Genomic DNA, 15,335 nt, shown 5'->3' on the forward strand with positions numbered 1-15,335 from the left:
CTCTCTCTCTCTCTCTCTCTCTCGCTCGTCGTTCGACGGGCGGACGTACTTCCGCTCGCTAAGGACAAACCAAGATCGAGAGGAGCTCCCTTCTTTTCGTTCCGTTCCAGCTATAATCGATCTCCTTCGACCATGCCACGAATCGACATTCAAGTTTCTTCAAACTACCCTCGTTACGTCCTTACGTTGCGTAATGAATATTTTTCGCTCGAAATACCAGCCGGCGATTCACCAGGTGTATTTCTTCCCGCTCTTTTCCATCCTCCGTAGCGACGAGAGTGTTCACGGGCACGTTCGCGATATCTCGCGCATATTGGCTGACCTTTCGTCTTAATTTAAGTTTTCCATTCTTGATAAAAGCGAGAGAGAAAGAGAGAGAGAGAGAGAGAGGCGACTTCGGCGAGGCGGATATATCGCGGTTCTGCACTATTTCGCGAAGGGAAATTTCGTACTTGCGAAAGAGACGATAAACGCGTTTTACCACCCGCTCATAATGAACGCCCGAGCCTGCAGGCGTCCTCTCGGCCGCCGTGCGCGCCGAGGCTCGACTCAGCCGACGACGATAACGCGGCAGGTAAAAAATACACGTATTATGGTGCGGCGCGGGTCGTGCCGAGGAGTAAACAAGTCATTACCTGCTGTGTCCCGGGGTAATCGTCTGTTAGAACGGGATGAACGTCAGCGACTTCGGCCGGGAAGCGTTGTACAATAAACGGTTTTTAGGTTGACGGGGTTAAGGAGGCGAACGAGATAAGCGAGAGCATAAATTGTGAGCGAACACAGTATCAGAAGGAAAATACATCGTCGTATCTGTTTTCTCCGTCGCGATTCGAATCGACGTGGAAAGCGGCGGAAAGTTTGCCAGACCTCTCCCTCTCCGAAAGTCTCGCGTCACATTCGTCCATCCATTAGGAGAATTTGTTTCCCGGTAATCCCCGGAAGAGAAATTTACCCATCAGATTCTAAAGTTCTAAGGTTCATCGAGGTCCAAGTAATGCGATCTTTATACCGCTGATCGTATCCGCATGTGTCTATAAAGCACGTGTGAGGAGCGTTAGGAGATCGGCCGACGATTAAATTACACGCGAGTTTAATTCGCGCGGCGATTTAATTACACACGAAAAAACTCGCGTCGCGTCTTAATAAACGTTCGCGCGCGTTCTCCGCTCCGCCCTCTCCCTTTTTCTCGCGGCTTTCCCGCCGCGGCGCGATGTTATTGCCTCCACCGTGACAGGTACATCGAATATACAAGCTGCGAGTCGCGCGAGCCCGACCTGGATCCCACCTTATAAGCACTATATCAGACTTAAATCTCATTCCCAGGCACGTAGCGCGCGGCAGCGGCGAAATGAAATTGATGTCATGACGCGCCCGACGCGGTCCAAGTGGCGACAGAGCTTTAGCGGTCAGAGCCGGAGCGCTACGCGCCGCGGAAACGCGCGCGGCTGTTCGGAATAAACGAGCCCGGAGACGGGAGGATTGTAAATCTTTCATGACTACGGGAATTTGTTTACGAGCACATCGCTACTCACTTGGAATGGAAGCCACAGGATGAGAAATGCGCCGACCGTGACAGCCAGCGTCTGCCCGTAACGAGGCAGCGCCAAGGTCTGCGTTTGATGTCTGAACGACAGCTCCACCGTGTAAATCGCCCGTGCGTGTGCACGCGCCACGAGGTAGACGTACATGTAGCAACCGAGCAGCACGAGGGCGCTCGGCGCCCACACCGCCACGACCAGGAACACCCTGACCGGCGGCAGCACCGCCGCGTCGAATCTGCAGTGCGCGCTGCGGCAAGAAATTCTCGTTATTATATTGTCATCAGCGTAATTGCTAAATACGCTGATATTATTAAATACATCGAATAATTATTAAATACATTAAATTATGGGGGAAATTGTACATATTCGTATTTTCATAACTTTAATGAGAGATATCTCGGTTTGCATAAATTATATGTACGTAAGTGTATAAGTACGTAAGTGTATAAGTATAAACAAACATATATAATTTAGCGAAATATGTATCGTTTTTTCTCCGTCTCACTTGCTCTCGTAAGTAAACGACTCTGAGCAGATCGCGAGCGATCAAGTCTCACCCGGCGTATTTGACCGCTCGGGCTGCTTCCGCTTCCTTACAGATGCGTGTCTTTCTGCATCTTCCAGAACACCTCTACAGTTCTGACTCAGCGTGTACTTTCCTACGGACGTGAAGCTCGCACGTGATGGTTGCAGTGTGTAGAGTGAGCGCCAATAAAAATTTATATGTCGTCGGTGCAGTATGTGTGTGTGTGTGTGTGTGTGTGTGTGCCGAATATATAATACACGAGGGCTGGACCGTGCGGCGTATCGCGGACAGGAGATCGATGGCAGCTTTCCCTCCCCTTAGATCGCTCCTTTGATTGCGCGAAGGTATGCGTCACAGGGTAAAGAACCTACTTGTCACCCTTTGTAGTGTACGTTTTAGCGCGTTACTTGATCGGTCGTGTGCAAGCTGCGGCACGAGCTCCGAGCTCACGAGAGACGACGAGCTAGCCTCTCTCTCTCTCTCTCTCTCTCTCTCTCTCTCTCTCTCTCTCTCTCTCTCTCTCTCTCTCTCTCGCCGTGGCGGTGCAGGTAATATACCGCAAAGTTAATACCCGCCGTAAGTCCTGGGGACGTTGTAATTCGACACACTTCGTGCGTTTTTACGGCGCGTCGATTGCGCTGCGCGCAGCGTGACGCAGCCCGGTTGCAAAATTACCCCATATTTACGCCGGCTTAGTGTTGGCTCAGAAAGGCAGTCGCGGTAAATGGCGAGTTAACAGCGAGGAATCAGCCGCGAAGTCGTGGGCTAACGAAGTAATGAGCAACCTTTGAGTAGAGAAATCTGCGCGATAATATCTCGGCCGCCGTCGAATCTCGCGCATATTTCCGAAGTTTATTTCCGAACTTGCCGACGGAGGAGACGGGAATATAACGACGTGATATCTCGCCGTGAGTCACGGATAACGAGAAGTCCGACGTTTTTCTTCGCACGGAAATAATCGACGAGGAGCGGAGCCGAGAGGAGCCGAGGAGAGGAAGAACTTTCGAAGAACGCGCTCTGAAATGAAATGCCAATTAAAAGATATTCTCGCAGGCGTCGTACGATATTAGCTTCGTTCCCCTCTGCGGAGAAAGAACTGCGCGGCGTTACACCGTCGTAATTGAAGCTACGTTACCGTCGCAAGCGAGGCGGCTCTAAGCTCTTTGATGCAGCTCCGCTTTCTTTATATCAGGGCGCCGAGGAAAGCGGGATTTAGATAACGGAGCGTTCGAAAGATATAGCCGAGCCTCGAGTTAAGTTTAAATCGCGTCGTCCGCGACGCGCGTCGCGAGCCCGTAACTTGCGATTCCGCGCTTGCACTTCGCCGCTCGCGAATGCACTTAGCCGGCCTCTCAGTTATTATGTCGTTCGCATGACGCATGACAAACACTCGACTCAGGACGACACATGTCGCGGCATGATGCGCGCGCGATATGCATCTGAATCGCATACAACTTTTCAGATGGAACTTCAATGCAATCTCTCCCTCGTAATTCCGCTCGCGGAACTGCAAAGCCGCGTCGCGGCCGTTGAAACGGCCGTCCGAGCTGACCGCAACCGAGTGAGCAACCGTTACACGAGCCGTCGTCGCTTGGCTAACCGCCTGCCAATTGACGAAACGTTAATTCGACCTGACGTTATTCGCGCGAGTCTCGGCCGATTCGCGTTCGCCGTGATCGGCAGATTTGACCGATTTCGTTTTTTTCTCTTTCTTTTTTTTTATTGTGCGTCAGCGTCGCGGAGTTGGGCAGCGCCTGCGATCGTTCCCACGTGCGCGGTAACAATGTCGCACGTGGCGCTCGTCCTTGCTAATCGTGAGGAGAGTTCTCTCTCTCTCTCTCTCTCTCTCTCACGTTTGTCCTTGCTCCTTCACAGACACGCAAATAAGGGCTGATTCAGCGGCGCGCGTGTCATTTCTTCCCCCGACGCTTGTTTCTCTGGGATATCTTAACACTGCACCTGCGCGCGATTTCTTGGCTTCGTTATTTCCGTTCACTCTCGTTCGCCCGTGATGTTGTAATTGACGTTTGAAAGACGCGTTTCATAGAGAAAGAGGAGGGGGAGAGAGAGGAAGAGACGGCGATAATAAGCGAGTTCAACAGAACACGCGGCTATTTTAACGGCAATTTAAGAAGCGCAGCGTCGTCACTCGACGTTGACATGGTTACCGATGGTGCAGACCGATCGATATGAGGCGAATTGAAAAAGAGAGAAGAAAAGAAAAAGAGAGGTCTAGAATGGAAAAATGAAATACTCGCTCGTGCGTCCCGTTAATGTACTTTTGATTAAGCGGTTCGTACGCGCGCCGCTTGAATCCGGCCGAAATTAACCCCTTCCGTGGCAGAGCAAAATTCAGTAAAATGCACTGAAACCGCCCCAAAGAAATGACGGGGCGGATTTTTTCAATAATTTGTATACTTCAGTTTTTTTTGGTCGCTGAAGCCGAACTTGAGGTCAAAATATAGAAATTCAAAATGGCGGATCGAATATGGCGACTAAAATGTTTAGAAATGCTTAATATTATAAATAAAAGTAATTGGTAATTTCTCAAGTCACTAAATTAACAATTTTTATATAAAATCGCTCTTAACGCTCTTGCTGCTCGCTGCGAACTGACTCGTTCGCTGCTCGCTCTTCGTCGTACATCCTCTGTTTTTTGGTACTACCGAACACTCGGATTCCTCTAGGCGCTGCGGTCAAACGCCGAACGTCGCGCGAAATCCATTGATGACGCCGATCCCTCCATCGGACGCCGCGGTCTCTCCTCAGTTTCTCCCTCTCACCCTTTCTCACTCTCACACATCCCGTGTGTGAGAAAAAAAATTTACAATTTTCCGACATTTTAATTTGATTATAGTTTTTTTTTATTAACAAATTATAAAAAACTAAGTTGAAATTCGTAATCAGCGACCCCAAAAAATACTTGATAAAAATTCTACAACAATAGTTATTACACTTAAAATTCTACAACAATAGTTATTACACTTAAAATTCAATACAACACGAAAATGATCTGGACGCACCGGTACGTCCGTGCCACGGAAGGGATTAAGGATATTTCTATCGGGCTCGGTAATCCCGTTAAAACGACAGTTCCCCGCAAACAGTAGCAGCAGTAACAGCGGTTACTGCCCCCAGTATCCCCCAGTCCCCAGATCTATTATTTAGAGCGATCCTTACGCCCCATGCAGAGAGAAAATTGCTGCTCATTTATTGAACAAATCTCCCTCGACCGGTGCGATCCCCGCGATCCTTCCGATAATCGTTAGAGAGGATCTCCCATGAACCGAGCGGACGGTAAACTGTAAGTGTGCGACGAGGAGACTCGCGCCGCCCTGACAGAGCGCTCTCACCTGTTCGACTGCATCCCGCCGATGATTTGAGCGTAGATGAGGGGCGAGAGGCCGACCGCGATCGCGTATATCCAGAATACCGCGATGTACTTCTCTATGCTGCTGTGGGTGATGATGTTCTTGTAACGTAACGGCTGCGCCAACGACGTCAGCCGGTCGACCGCGATCGCCACGGTCACCAGGACACTCACGCTGCAGAGCGCGATCACAATGCAATACGGCACGATGCAGAGCGTGGTGACGCGGCCGTTCTCCGGCAGACCGGACAGCTCCAGCTGCATCCCGAAGGGCATAAACAAGCCGACCTGCACCGCGGAAGCACCACGATGGAGGGTTAGTGCGAGCGCCGAGCGAGGATTACGCGCGCTGGCTCTCTCGTGAGCCTGTCCACAAACCGAGTCCTGGAAAGGACGCGGAGCGAGCGCGAGATTGATACCGCCAGCCAACGCGCTCCGGGCTGTGATCGTCGAGTTTACGTCTGCGACTTACGGACGCATGAACGTGCGAATTTTGTCGACACGTAGCACGACAAAGCTATCGCGATCCGGACGACGAACGGCGACGAGAGTCTCTTCTCCTTTGGCGTAATTTATGCGTCAATTATTGACTCTGTCTGTTGCTTCTAGTGCGTCTCTGGTATGAGATAGAAGGCGAAGAAGCACTCACCCCGAAGTCGCTGATGGCCAAGGAGACCAGCAGGCAGTTGGAGGCGGTCCTGAGCCTCTTGTATCTGTAAAAGGCGGCCAGGATGATGGAGTTGCCCGTGACCGTGATGGGCGACAGTATGCACACTATGGAGACCGCGAGGAACACCGAGACGGGACTGACGTCCAGCTGCGTGTCGATCCTGGTGACGGTGGGTATGAGTGTGGTCGTCAGTTCCCCGGCAACGGTGGTCGGCAACGTGTCGCTGGCGAGCGCTGACATTGTCGCTCTCGCAACGGCCGCACTTTTCTCGCCTACGCCACCACGGCCTTCCTTAGGTCAAGTTCCGCTCGTAGACGCGTCCTCCACCGCGCGACGACATGACGCGAAGTCTTCCAGGCTGCCACGTCGCGTCGGCGACACACGCCTAGGATTGACGGCGCGAGTCACTCGTGTCTAACGGCGTCCGTGTCGCGCGGACGCTCGACGAGCTTGGCGCCGCCGTTCGACGCTGTAAATAAGCGAGAACGACGTGTGTTGCTCTGTCCTGGGGATACGCTGATAATTGGATTGGTAATTGCGAGCTCGAGAGAGGCCGGATTGAAAGCTGTTGAATCCTGTATTATTATTATTATTATTATTATTATTACTTTGCGCGCGAGCATTTCTTCTCCTCCTTTTTCCTTCTCGCGTATCATGTCGATATTCGCGCGTTGTGCCGATATCACACACAGGGTGAGAGGTGACGACTGCGCGAAATTATATTCTAGGCTCTCATGACCTATAATCGAACGCGAATTGATCAAAGTGCCCGTAAGAGGCGGTTATTAATTATCTCGTCGGCGGTATCTCTCTCTCTCTCTCTCTCTTCGCGCGACTGTTACAAGTCCTTTAATTAGCACGTGAGGCAATATGAGCAATTGCCACTTTACATTTCATTGCATTTCACGAAAACGAGAGTGATCTTCGGCGTCTTCGAAGTTTAGAAACGACGATTTTCTCTCTCTTGCTCTCATATCTCAAGGATATACGAGAGTTCGTAAAAGTTATCGCTGCACTTTGTGATTATTCGGTAATATCCTCAATGTAACATTTCAAGCGTGATTATGTTTCTGAAAACATTCGCTCAGAGAGTAGCGAACTCTTCTAATGATCGTTTAAACAAACTATTATTTTTATATTACGGTATCTTTATGAAAGAGATTATTATTACTCCTCCACGAGAACTTAATTACTTCCTGTAATTTTAGAACGCAGTCCGGCCACGTTCGTTCGTTCGCTCGCTAGTTCGTTTTCGGTGGCTGGTCGGGTTGGCTGATATGGAAAATGCAATTTTTGCTCGTAATAGCACCGCGGCAAGGTTTGGTTCTACTGACCTTCCCTGACGCGGCATATTCCCCGCGGCAACATCGTGGTTTCCCATGTTTGGCAGTCTGAAGTTTTCTCACTTTATTAGCAGCATTTCCTCGAGACTCTTGTGATGGAGGCGCTTGTACTTTATGTCGAAGCGCGCGATCAATTTGTCGAAAAATTGCGCCGGACAACGTCGAGCTCCGTGAGTTCCCTCAGGAAACCGCCGGCAAACGGAAATATCTCGATACGCCACGACGTGTCGTCCTTGACCCTTCTCTCGCGTTTATTCCACTCAACTCTTCATTTCCTCGCCGACTCTGCCGACTTCTTCGTACCCTTTCGCTCCCTGAAATGAAAGTGCGCCTTTAGTTATTCTTTCTTTCATAATGAAAGAGAGAGAGAGAGAGAGAGAGAGAAAGAGAGGAGAGAGAGAGAGGAGAGAGAGAGAGAGAGAGAGAGAGAGAGAGAGAGAGAGAGAGAGAGAGAGAGAGAGAGAGAGAGAGAGAGAGAGAGAGAGAGAGAGAGAGAGAGAGAGAGCGAGAACACAGCTATTGTACAAAATTTTCTTGCAAAGCAACGCGCGCGTAAAACATTGCGCGCGCGAAATATCCCGGCGCTGATTTCAGCGCGTGTGTAGCTAAAAAGGAACTTGAGTAGCGTATTTCTTTTATTAAAAACGACACAAGCACAATATTCCCGCTCTCTCATATCTTCCCGACATGTTCATCACGCGCTTTCGCGGTGTATGGAAAAAAGAAAAAAACAAGAAAAAAAAAAAGAAAAACATTGTATCGCACGTCCAGCCGAGTCTCTCGCGCGCCGACGAATTAGCCGACCGACCGGCCGGGGATGCAAGAAAGCGATCGCTCGTAAAGCGCAATCTGCAGTAGCGATGACTCCTCCTCCAGCGACGCTCTCAAACACTCTCATCAAGCCGCAAACGCGCGAGCGGAGGGAGCAAACGGAGGAGCTAATTCGCATCGGGTAAGACGGGGTTGTCGCCGAGTGGTGCTCACGTTAATAATATAAGAGAGCGGCGCTCTCTCGTGTCCGCGCGAGTGAGGCGCGCGAATCTTGCGTCGATGTGCCTGGACGCGCCGTTGAACCCGCTTAAGCTCGCCTACGGCATCACCCGGCTGCATTTGCAATTCGAATGAAGCGGAACGCAACGTTAATGCCCGCACGGACAGACCGGCGACCAACGACGTCTGGATATCTTCGGGGCGGTGGGTGGGTGGGTCTTAACGCCGCGCCGTCGGAATCAAGCCGGGGCGGCAGTTTGCCGAACGCATTCACGTGACGGATCCCGCGGCGTTGGAACGTTTAATTAATTTCGAGCTGTCAAGACATATCTCACCGCTTTCCTCCGCCTAGCGCGCGGTGAGCGCGCGATTCACGGAAACGGCCGCTCGATCTTCTCGCGCTCCTCGACGCACTTAACCGTCGCGAATCCGAAACGGAGCGGCCGAGCTGCGATTCAGATCGGCGGATTCACTCACGGTCATCTCCCCGTTTCATCCGAAATTACGTCACGCTGCACGTGATAAAACGCGGACCTGCAGCGGTCGGACGGCAACTTGGCGGCCGGTCGTGCTTTTGACGGGCAGTCGAGAACTCCGATGGAAATCAGGCCGTGTCGATGATATTATTACACAGGATAATCAGGTCGTGAATAGACCGTCTCTTTGTCATCCGGTATTCGAACATTATGCCCCACTTCCGAGCCCGTAATAATTATCGATAGGACAGCGTCGCGCGCTGTGCGTTAGGCCGGAGGAATGCAATTCCAGCGGGACGGAGAAAAGGTGACGGATTTCACGACGATATGCAACCCATTGAAGTTAAAGTCCGTTGAACGCGGTGGATATCGAAAATATTCACTTTTTGTTGCTCTCCCACTCTCCCAGCCCGTTTACCAGCGTCGGAATTGTGCGGAATAAAATCGCGTGGGCGTGCCGCGCAGCTTCGCGCCGTGTAGCTTTACGGCTTTGGCGCTAAAGAGACAGATTTGTATTGACGGTAAACACGATGTAAATACGACTCGAGAGACGTCTCGCCCTCCTTCGCTTTATTGTTCTGCCTTCACTCGCAGCGGAGGAAAAAAGCCATCTCCGCGCGACAGAGAGAGGTTGGCAATTTTGCGGAGCGCGCGAGATTATCAAAATTGCGTTATCCGCGCGTTGCATGCGGTGCCGCGTGGGATAAATTAAAATCTTCCCGTCTGACTTGCGCGTGGGAGGAGTGAACGTTTTATAATTTTGCCGGGGATTGCAAAACTTGCGCGCGAGTTCGTGCAGCTAGCAGTCCCGAGCGTTTGATCCTATTCGATAACCGCGCACTGAGAGATAGAGAGAGAGAGAGAGCGCTTCGGTGTTCTTTCTCGGCGATGCGTTACAAGTTTCGTCAAGAAATTCTATAAATGTTAATACTTTCGCCGACCGTGCCGACGACCACGAGAGGCCTATTTAAATATGTACCATCTTAGCACGAGTGATTCCCCCGGAGACTACGACGAGACGCGCGATGCCAAAAAGAGAGAGAGAGAGAGAGAGAGAAACAGAGACACAGACAGAGACAGAGATAGGGACAGAGAGAGAGACAGAGACAGAGACAGAGACAGAGACAGAGACAGAGACAGAGACAGAGACAGAGACAGAGAGAGAGAGAGAGAGAGAGAGAGAGAGAGAGAGAGAGAGAGAGAGAGAGAGAGAGAGAGAGAGAGAGAGAGAGAGCGAGGAAGAAAAGCTCGTAACTTCTTGAACCGATCTCAAGAGAGAAGGGTAAGCTTGTAAACTTGAGTAAGCTAGTGTAATCTTTCGAGTGAAGGCTTGAAGTAGCGGCATGCTGCCACCAAGTTGGCTATTGCTGCAACATTTTCGACTGGTTGCGCGCAGTCGATCCTATTACGCGCACTGATAATCCAGCGATATTCGCAGTTGCTTTTCACCCCGCGATTTCGGCAGTTGTGCCGCGTCGGAGCTCGCGTGTCCGCGTGTAGTAAATCTGGCCGAGCCAATAGAGGGAAATAGGTAAATCCGTCGTAACTGTTGCTAAACGCTCGATCGGTCCCCCAGCATTGCGTCGAGCGGTAAGCAGCGAGGAAGTAACCAAGCCGCGAAAGTTGGTTGACCGGAAAACTGATGACTCGCTTGGATTATGTTACGTCACTCGTAATCGGGATACGTAACATAAAAGCGCGATCTCTGTGGAGGACAGGGAATGCCGTGTGCGAATAGCAGAACAGGGACAGTGTGTCTATTATTACGAGCTAAGAAGTCTTGGGAAAAATAAAAACGACCGGCTCTCTTTATCTTCAGAGAAAGCTCTGCTCCGTCGGCACTATTGCATCTTCCGCCGAGAAATGTATAATCAGCGCTTTATAATTAGCGCCAGCTAATTTCGATATATTTTGTGGAACAGCGCGCGTGACGCAGTCTCTACACGTGATACTTTGGTAAAGTTACAGCTCCCGGCAATTTATAAACAAGACTCTTCGCGGAACATTGTTATGCAGGAGAAGCGAGTGTTTTCGCGACGTTCCGCTCGTAAAATTCATTACAGGAATCGCGATTGGAAATATCGACGACTCGCCAGCGATGCATATTTTCGCCGCCTACTTATCGCTCACCTTCATTACTCGCGACCGCGTTAGACGCGAAGAGTGTCCACCCCCGCATTTCCGCTTTCATTGCCAGCGCGATCGACGCAATCGATTATCCGAACGAGTGAGTCGCGCGAAGGGTGAGTAAATCGCGGGAAAGCAAATTTCCATCTCGGGTGAAACCCCCGCGGATGTTGGGTAATAAAGATAGTGGCGACCGGAGCAGCGCGAGCGCGAGTCCACGGCAAGCAATAAATCTCGGGTTTCGGGTCTTTCTAATTCACCCGTTTTATTTATGCGCCACCGGGGACTCGCAAATATCATTACTTTTGATATTTGTCGTTTTAATTCGCGGTATTAATACGTCGGTATTAATAATCCGGGATATACGCGTGAGAATCGCGAAAACACGCACGAACTAAAAAGTCGCGGAGACTTTCCGTCCCCTTTTTTCTTTCAGACGGCAAGATTCCTTTCTTTCGGTGACTTTCTTCCCTCGAGCCTCAAGGATTTCTATTAAGGAAGTAGGTTGCACAGTGGATGAAAGGAAGCGTTGGCACTTCATCCTTTCTGAAATAGATTTACTTCAAAGGGAAAGAGAGAGAGAGAGAGAGAGAGAGAGAAAATGAGGATAATAATGTTCCAAAATGTTTCCGTCGGAATATAAATGATTAAAACGCGCTACCTGGGAGGCTAAAAAATTCCTGAATCGAGGACGCTTAAAAAAACTGTTCAATGTTATTTTTATTTTAGATATTGTTATCGTACAAAAAAAAGCTGCCACGACAGGCGAGTCGACCGGATATTGGTGCGTATCGAAGGCTGAAACATGTGTTTCACGGACCGTGATATAATCCATCGCTATCAAAAATTAAAAAAAGAAAAAAAAAACATTGCGTTTGAAAGAAAAGTTACGTACATGGCGCATACGGGCGTTCCGACGCAAACGACCCTTTCCCGCCGTTGTTAATCCGGGGAACACGTCGAAACAATGCCGATACGCTTTTCAGCCGGCGCACTCTGCGCACCGAGGCGCAACACGAGGCTGCAGTCAATCGTCGGGATGGAAAACAAATTGTATTACAACGTTTCAACGTATTGATACGGAGATACGTCAGATTTCGGGCCGTCGCACGTGCGGCCGCACCGTTACGTCGCGAGTCGGCCCGTCACGAGTAGGTGTTTCGATTTCCGATAGGAGCTGGCAGTCCTCCGATAATCAACTCAAGAATTGGACGTCCAATTGCGGTCGACGCGACGAAGACTGCGCTTCTTTCGTTTACGTGACAGCCGCCTCTTACGCCGTGATTTAATTGGAGTTTACGGAACGTCGCGCGTCGGAACGAGGAATGCCTCTCCTTCCTGCTCCGTTCTCTTTCTCTCTCTCTCTTTCTCGTCCTTGGCAGCAGACTCGCCTCCGCACTTCTGGGAAATAGTGATCGGCCGAGCCGCTATGCTCGCGGTAAAACATGAGGAAAATCGGCGCGACATGAACGCACGCGGTGCCAGCGTGTCACTTTCCGCGTCGTTTCGGACGCGATGCGACTTCGCCGCAACACGTCTCGCGGTCAGCTTTGGCTGGTTTACGTTAGCCATGCGAAACGCGCACGCGTTCGTGTGCATTCGTACGCTCTCAGATTTTTACACGCCGTACCGTGAGCGATGGGAATTTCGCGATATCCCGTATCGTTCCCGGCGACAAAGGGAGGAGCTCTGCTTGTGCGTCGAAATCTCCGCGAGTCGAAATTCGCAGGTCGCTACTCGTGCTGCACCACTATTGCTGGAAAAAACATGCGAGCGTACTTTTCCTCGCACTCTCTCTCTCTCTCTCTCTCTCTCCTTCTCATTCATTCCCACGCGACGAGCACACGCGCTTGCGACATCATTTGTGATTTTCCCTGATGAGCGATTATCCGCTAAAGTGCGAAGCACGTGAATCTCATTTAATGTATACATGAGTTTTTTAATGGTGATACGACGGTATAAGCGCAAAGGCGCGGGATGTTTATTCCGAGCATAACTCGCCGGTCGCGCAGCTCGCTACTCCGTTCATTGGCGGCATGAATATTCAGATTTAGGTGACTCCCATCGAGTCATGCATTGCTAATCGTCTCGTCCTTGCGATGTAAATATCTCAGTGACAAATCTCCAACAATCCCTCCTCTCTGCCCTCCACGCTCTCGCGAGGGGAGACGAAACCGGGAGACACGCGATGTTTACTGTGACGTGGCAGCCGCGGGGGCACCCGTCACGAGGAGGCGAGACTTCGGTTGCGACGCGTGGGGGGGGGGGGGCAGAATTTCTCGCGCGCGGTACATGGGGAGTTCGAATTGACTCCCCGAAAAATCATAATAATCGGAGCAAAATCAATTAGTGTTAATTAGTGTTAAGAACGTGCAGGTGAGTCGGTCTCGCGTCCCACGATTTTGTGCCCCTGGACCTCCCGAGCCGACCAGCAGGAGGCGCAAGAAGGATGCGGAGAACGTCGCTCATCGACCGGCACGGCACGATCAGGTGATTGCTTTCGATTATCGTCTCTTAAAGGGTGTCCCAAAATTCACGCAAGAAGTAATTTTGATAGAAAACACAGGTTTATAATTAAAAATTGTAAATTTTTTATTGATTTATAAAGTATACAGTATAGGGTTATGTATGTAAAGGTATACAGTATAGGGTTATATGTGGAATAGCATATCGGGTAAATGGCCTCCGCGGCTTTGCTGGCACATATGCACTCTTTTGTTGAAATTTTCCATGACCGTTTTGCATAAATGTGGCTGAATTTCGTTGATACAGCGCTCAATTTCCTCCTTCAAGGCGTGGGTGGTTCAAGGGGTGGTCGTGAGCTTGTTGGCATAAACCTTAGACTTCAAAAAACCCCAAAGAAAAAAAAAGTTCAACGGCGTTAAATCGCATGATCTGATCATCAAAACGGGAAATTACACGACCAGGAAATGACTCATGCAGTAATTGAATTGTTTCTCGGGTTGTATGGCATGTGGCACCGTCTTGTTGAAACCACATGTCGTCCACATCCATATCTTGCAATTTAGGCACAAAAAACTGGATTATCATCGCGATAGCGAGCACCATTAACTGTTATTGCCTGACCAGCCGCATTTTCGAAGAAGAATGGTCCGATGATGCCTCCAGCCGCCAAAATCCGCACCAAACAGTGACACCAAACAGTGAGTTGTGGATGCATTTATTTCTCAACAATCACTCGTGGATTTTCTGAACCCCAAATGCGACAATTTTGTCGATTAACCAAACCATCAAGATGAAAATGAGCCTCATCGCTGAAGATGATTTTGTTCGAAAAATCAGCATCCACTTGTTGTTGTTCCATAATCCATTCAACGAACTCTCTTCGCTGTGCGTGGTCAGTTTAAAAACCCTAAACTGTCGCCTGTCTTTTTTTTCTCGTTGGCAACACTTTACCGCACAAATGGCGCAAAATTCAAATCTTGCGTGAATTTTGGGACACCCTTTATTAGAAAATTATACGTCGTCCCGAAAGAGATTATCGCTGCCGTGTTTGTTGCTAGACAAAGCCTAGACGACGACACGGAAGGAGCGAGGCGTGATACCGTCGACCACGACTACGGCGCGTGGCCTGCTCGCTGAAGAAAAACAACGGCGAGATGGACCAGAAGATAATGCTCGCGGAACAAAGAGGGGGGAGAGAGAGGGGGCAGAGGGGAGGGAGAGGGAGAGAGAGGGGGAGGGAGAGGGAGGGGAGGGCATCGAGGGGCAGAGGGGGAGGGGAGGGGAGGAGAGAGGGGGAGGGAGGGAGGGAGAGGGAGAGGGAGAGAGAGAGAGAGCATACGTTACGCGGATCGACAACAGCGATTCGCGAAAGGATTTCCGAGTTGGACGAAAGGGGAACGGAGAGAGAGAGGAACCCCTTCCGAGAAGACAAGAGAAGAACCAAAATGAAGATTAGATTCCATTTTTGGTGCTCGAAAGAAGCAGATTCGTTTTTCGTCCAGACAGTAGAGACTTTGGGGGTCGCTCTTTAGAAGCGAATCGTTTCGGCGCTCTAACGAGAGGATTTGTCGTTTTCCGCTAGCAAAGGAGACGGCGTATATTATTTTCTTTTCGTGTACCGCCCTCTCGCTCATTAGAAAAGTATCCCAGTGAGTCATCTTCGACGGATTAGTTTGGTGTGTGTACCGGCCGGATCCGACAACCCTGAAAAGCGGATACCACGGAAAGGGAGCGTACCGGCGATCGACGGACCACGAGGAGAGGAGGCGCAGTACCAGCTGCCCCCCCCGCCGCCGACACGCGAAAGGCGAGAGCGACCCGTTCAG

At 50.4% G+C, this 15,335-nt stretch overlaps 1 protein-coding gene across 2 annotated transcripts in view; it reads right to left on the reverse strand.

Moving 5' to 3' along the window:
* LOC105182932 (uncharacterized) overlaps positions 1-15,335 on the reverse strand; it is a 71,880-nt gene that overhangs the window by 4,905 nt on the left and 51,640 nt on the right. Inside the window, exons 2-5 of one of the 2 annotated variants that reach the window (XM_025304419.1) lie at positions 7,442-7,764; positions 6,087-6,576; positions 5,421-5,725; positions 1,533-1,788 (exon numbers count right to left, since the gene is read on the reverse strand). In XM_025304419.1, coding sequence (XP_025160204.1) covers positions 1,533-1,788; positions 5,421-5,725; positions 6,087-6,347 — 822 coding nt within the window. In that variant the 5' untranslated portion in view covers positions 6,348-6,576; positions 7,442-7,764. Of the gene's footprint in view, positions 1-1,532; positions 1,789-5,420; positions 5,726-6,086; positions 7,217-7,441; positions 7,765-15,335 lie in introns of those variants that run through there. The other variant, XM_011140737.3, reaches the window with a different exon arrangement.

This window comes from Harpegnathos saltator, unplaced genomic scaffold, assembly GCF_003227715.2.
Source record: "Harpegnathos saltator strain DR-91 unplaced genomic scaffold, Hsal_v8.6 scaffold608, whole genome shotgun sequence".
In the NCBI taxonomy this organism is placed as follows: Eukaryota; Metazoa; Arthropoda; class Insecta; order Hymenoptera; family Formicidae; genus Harpegnathos; species Harpegnathos saltator.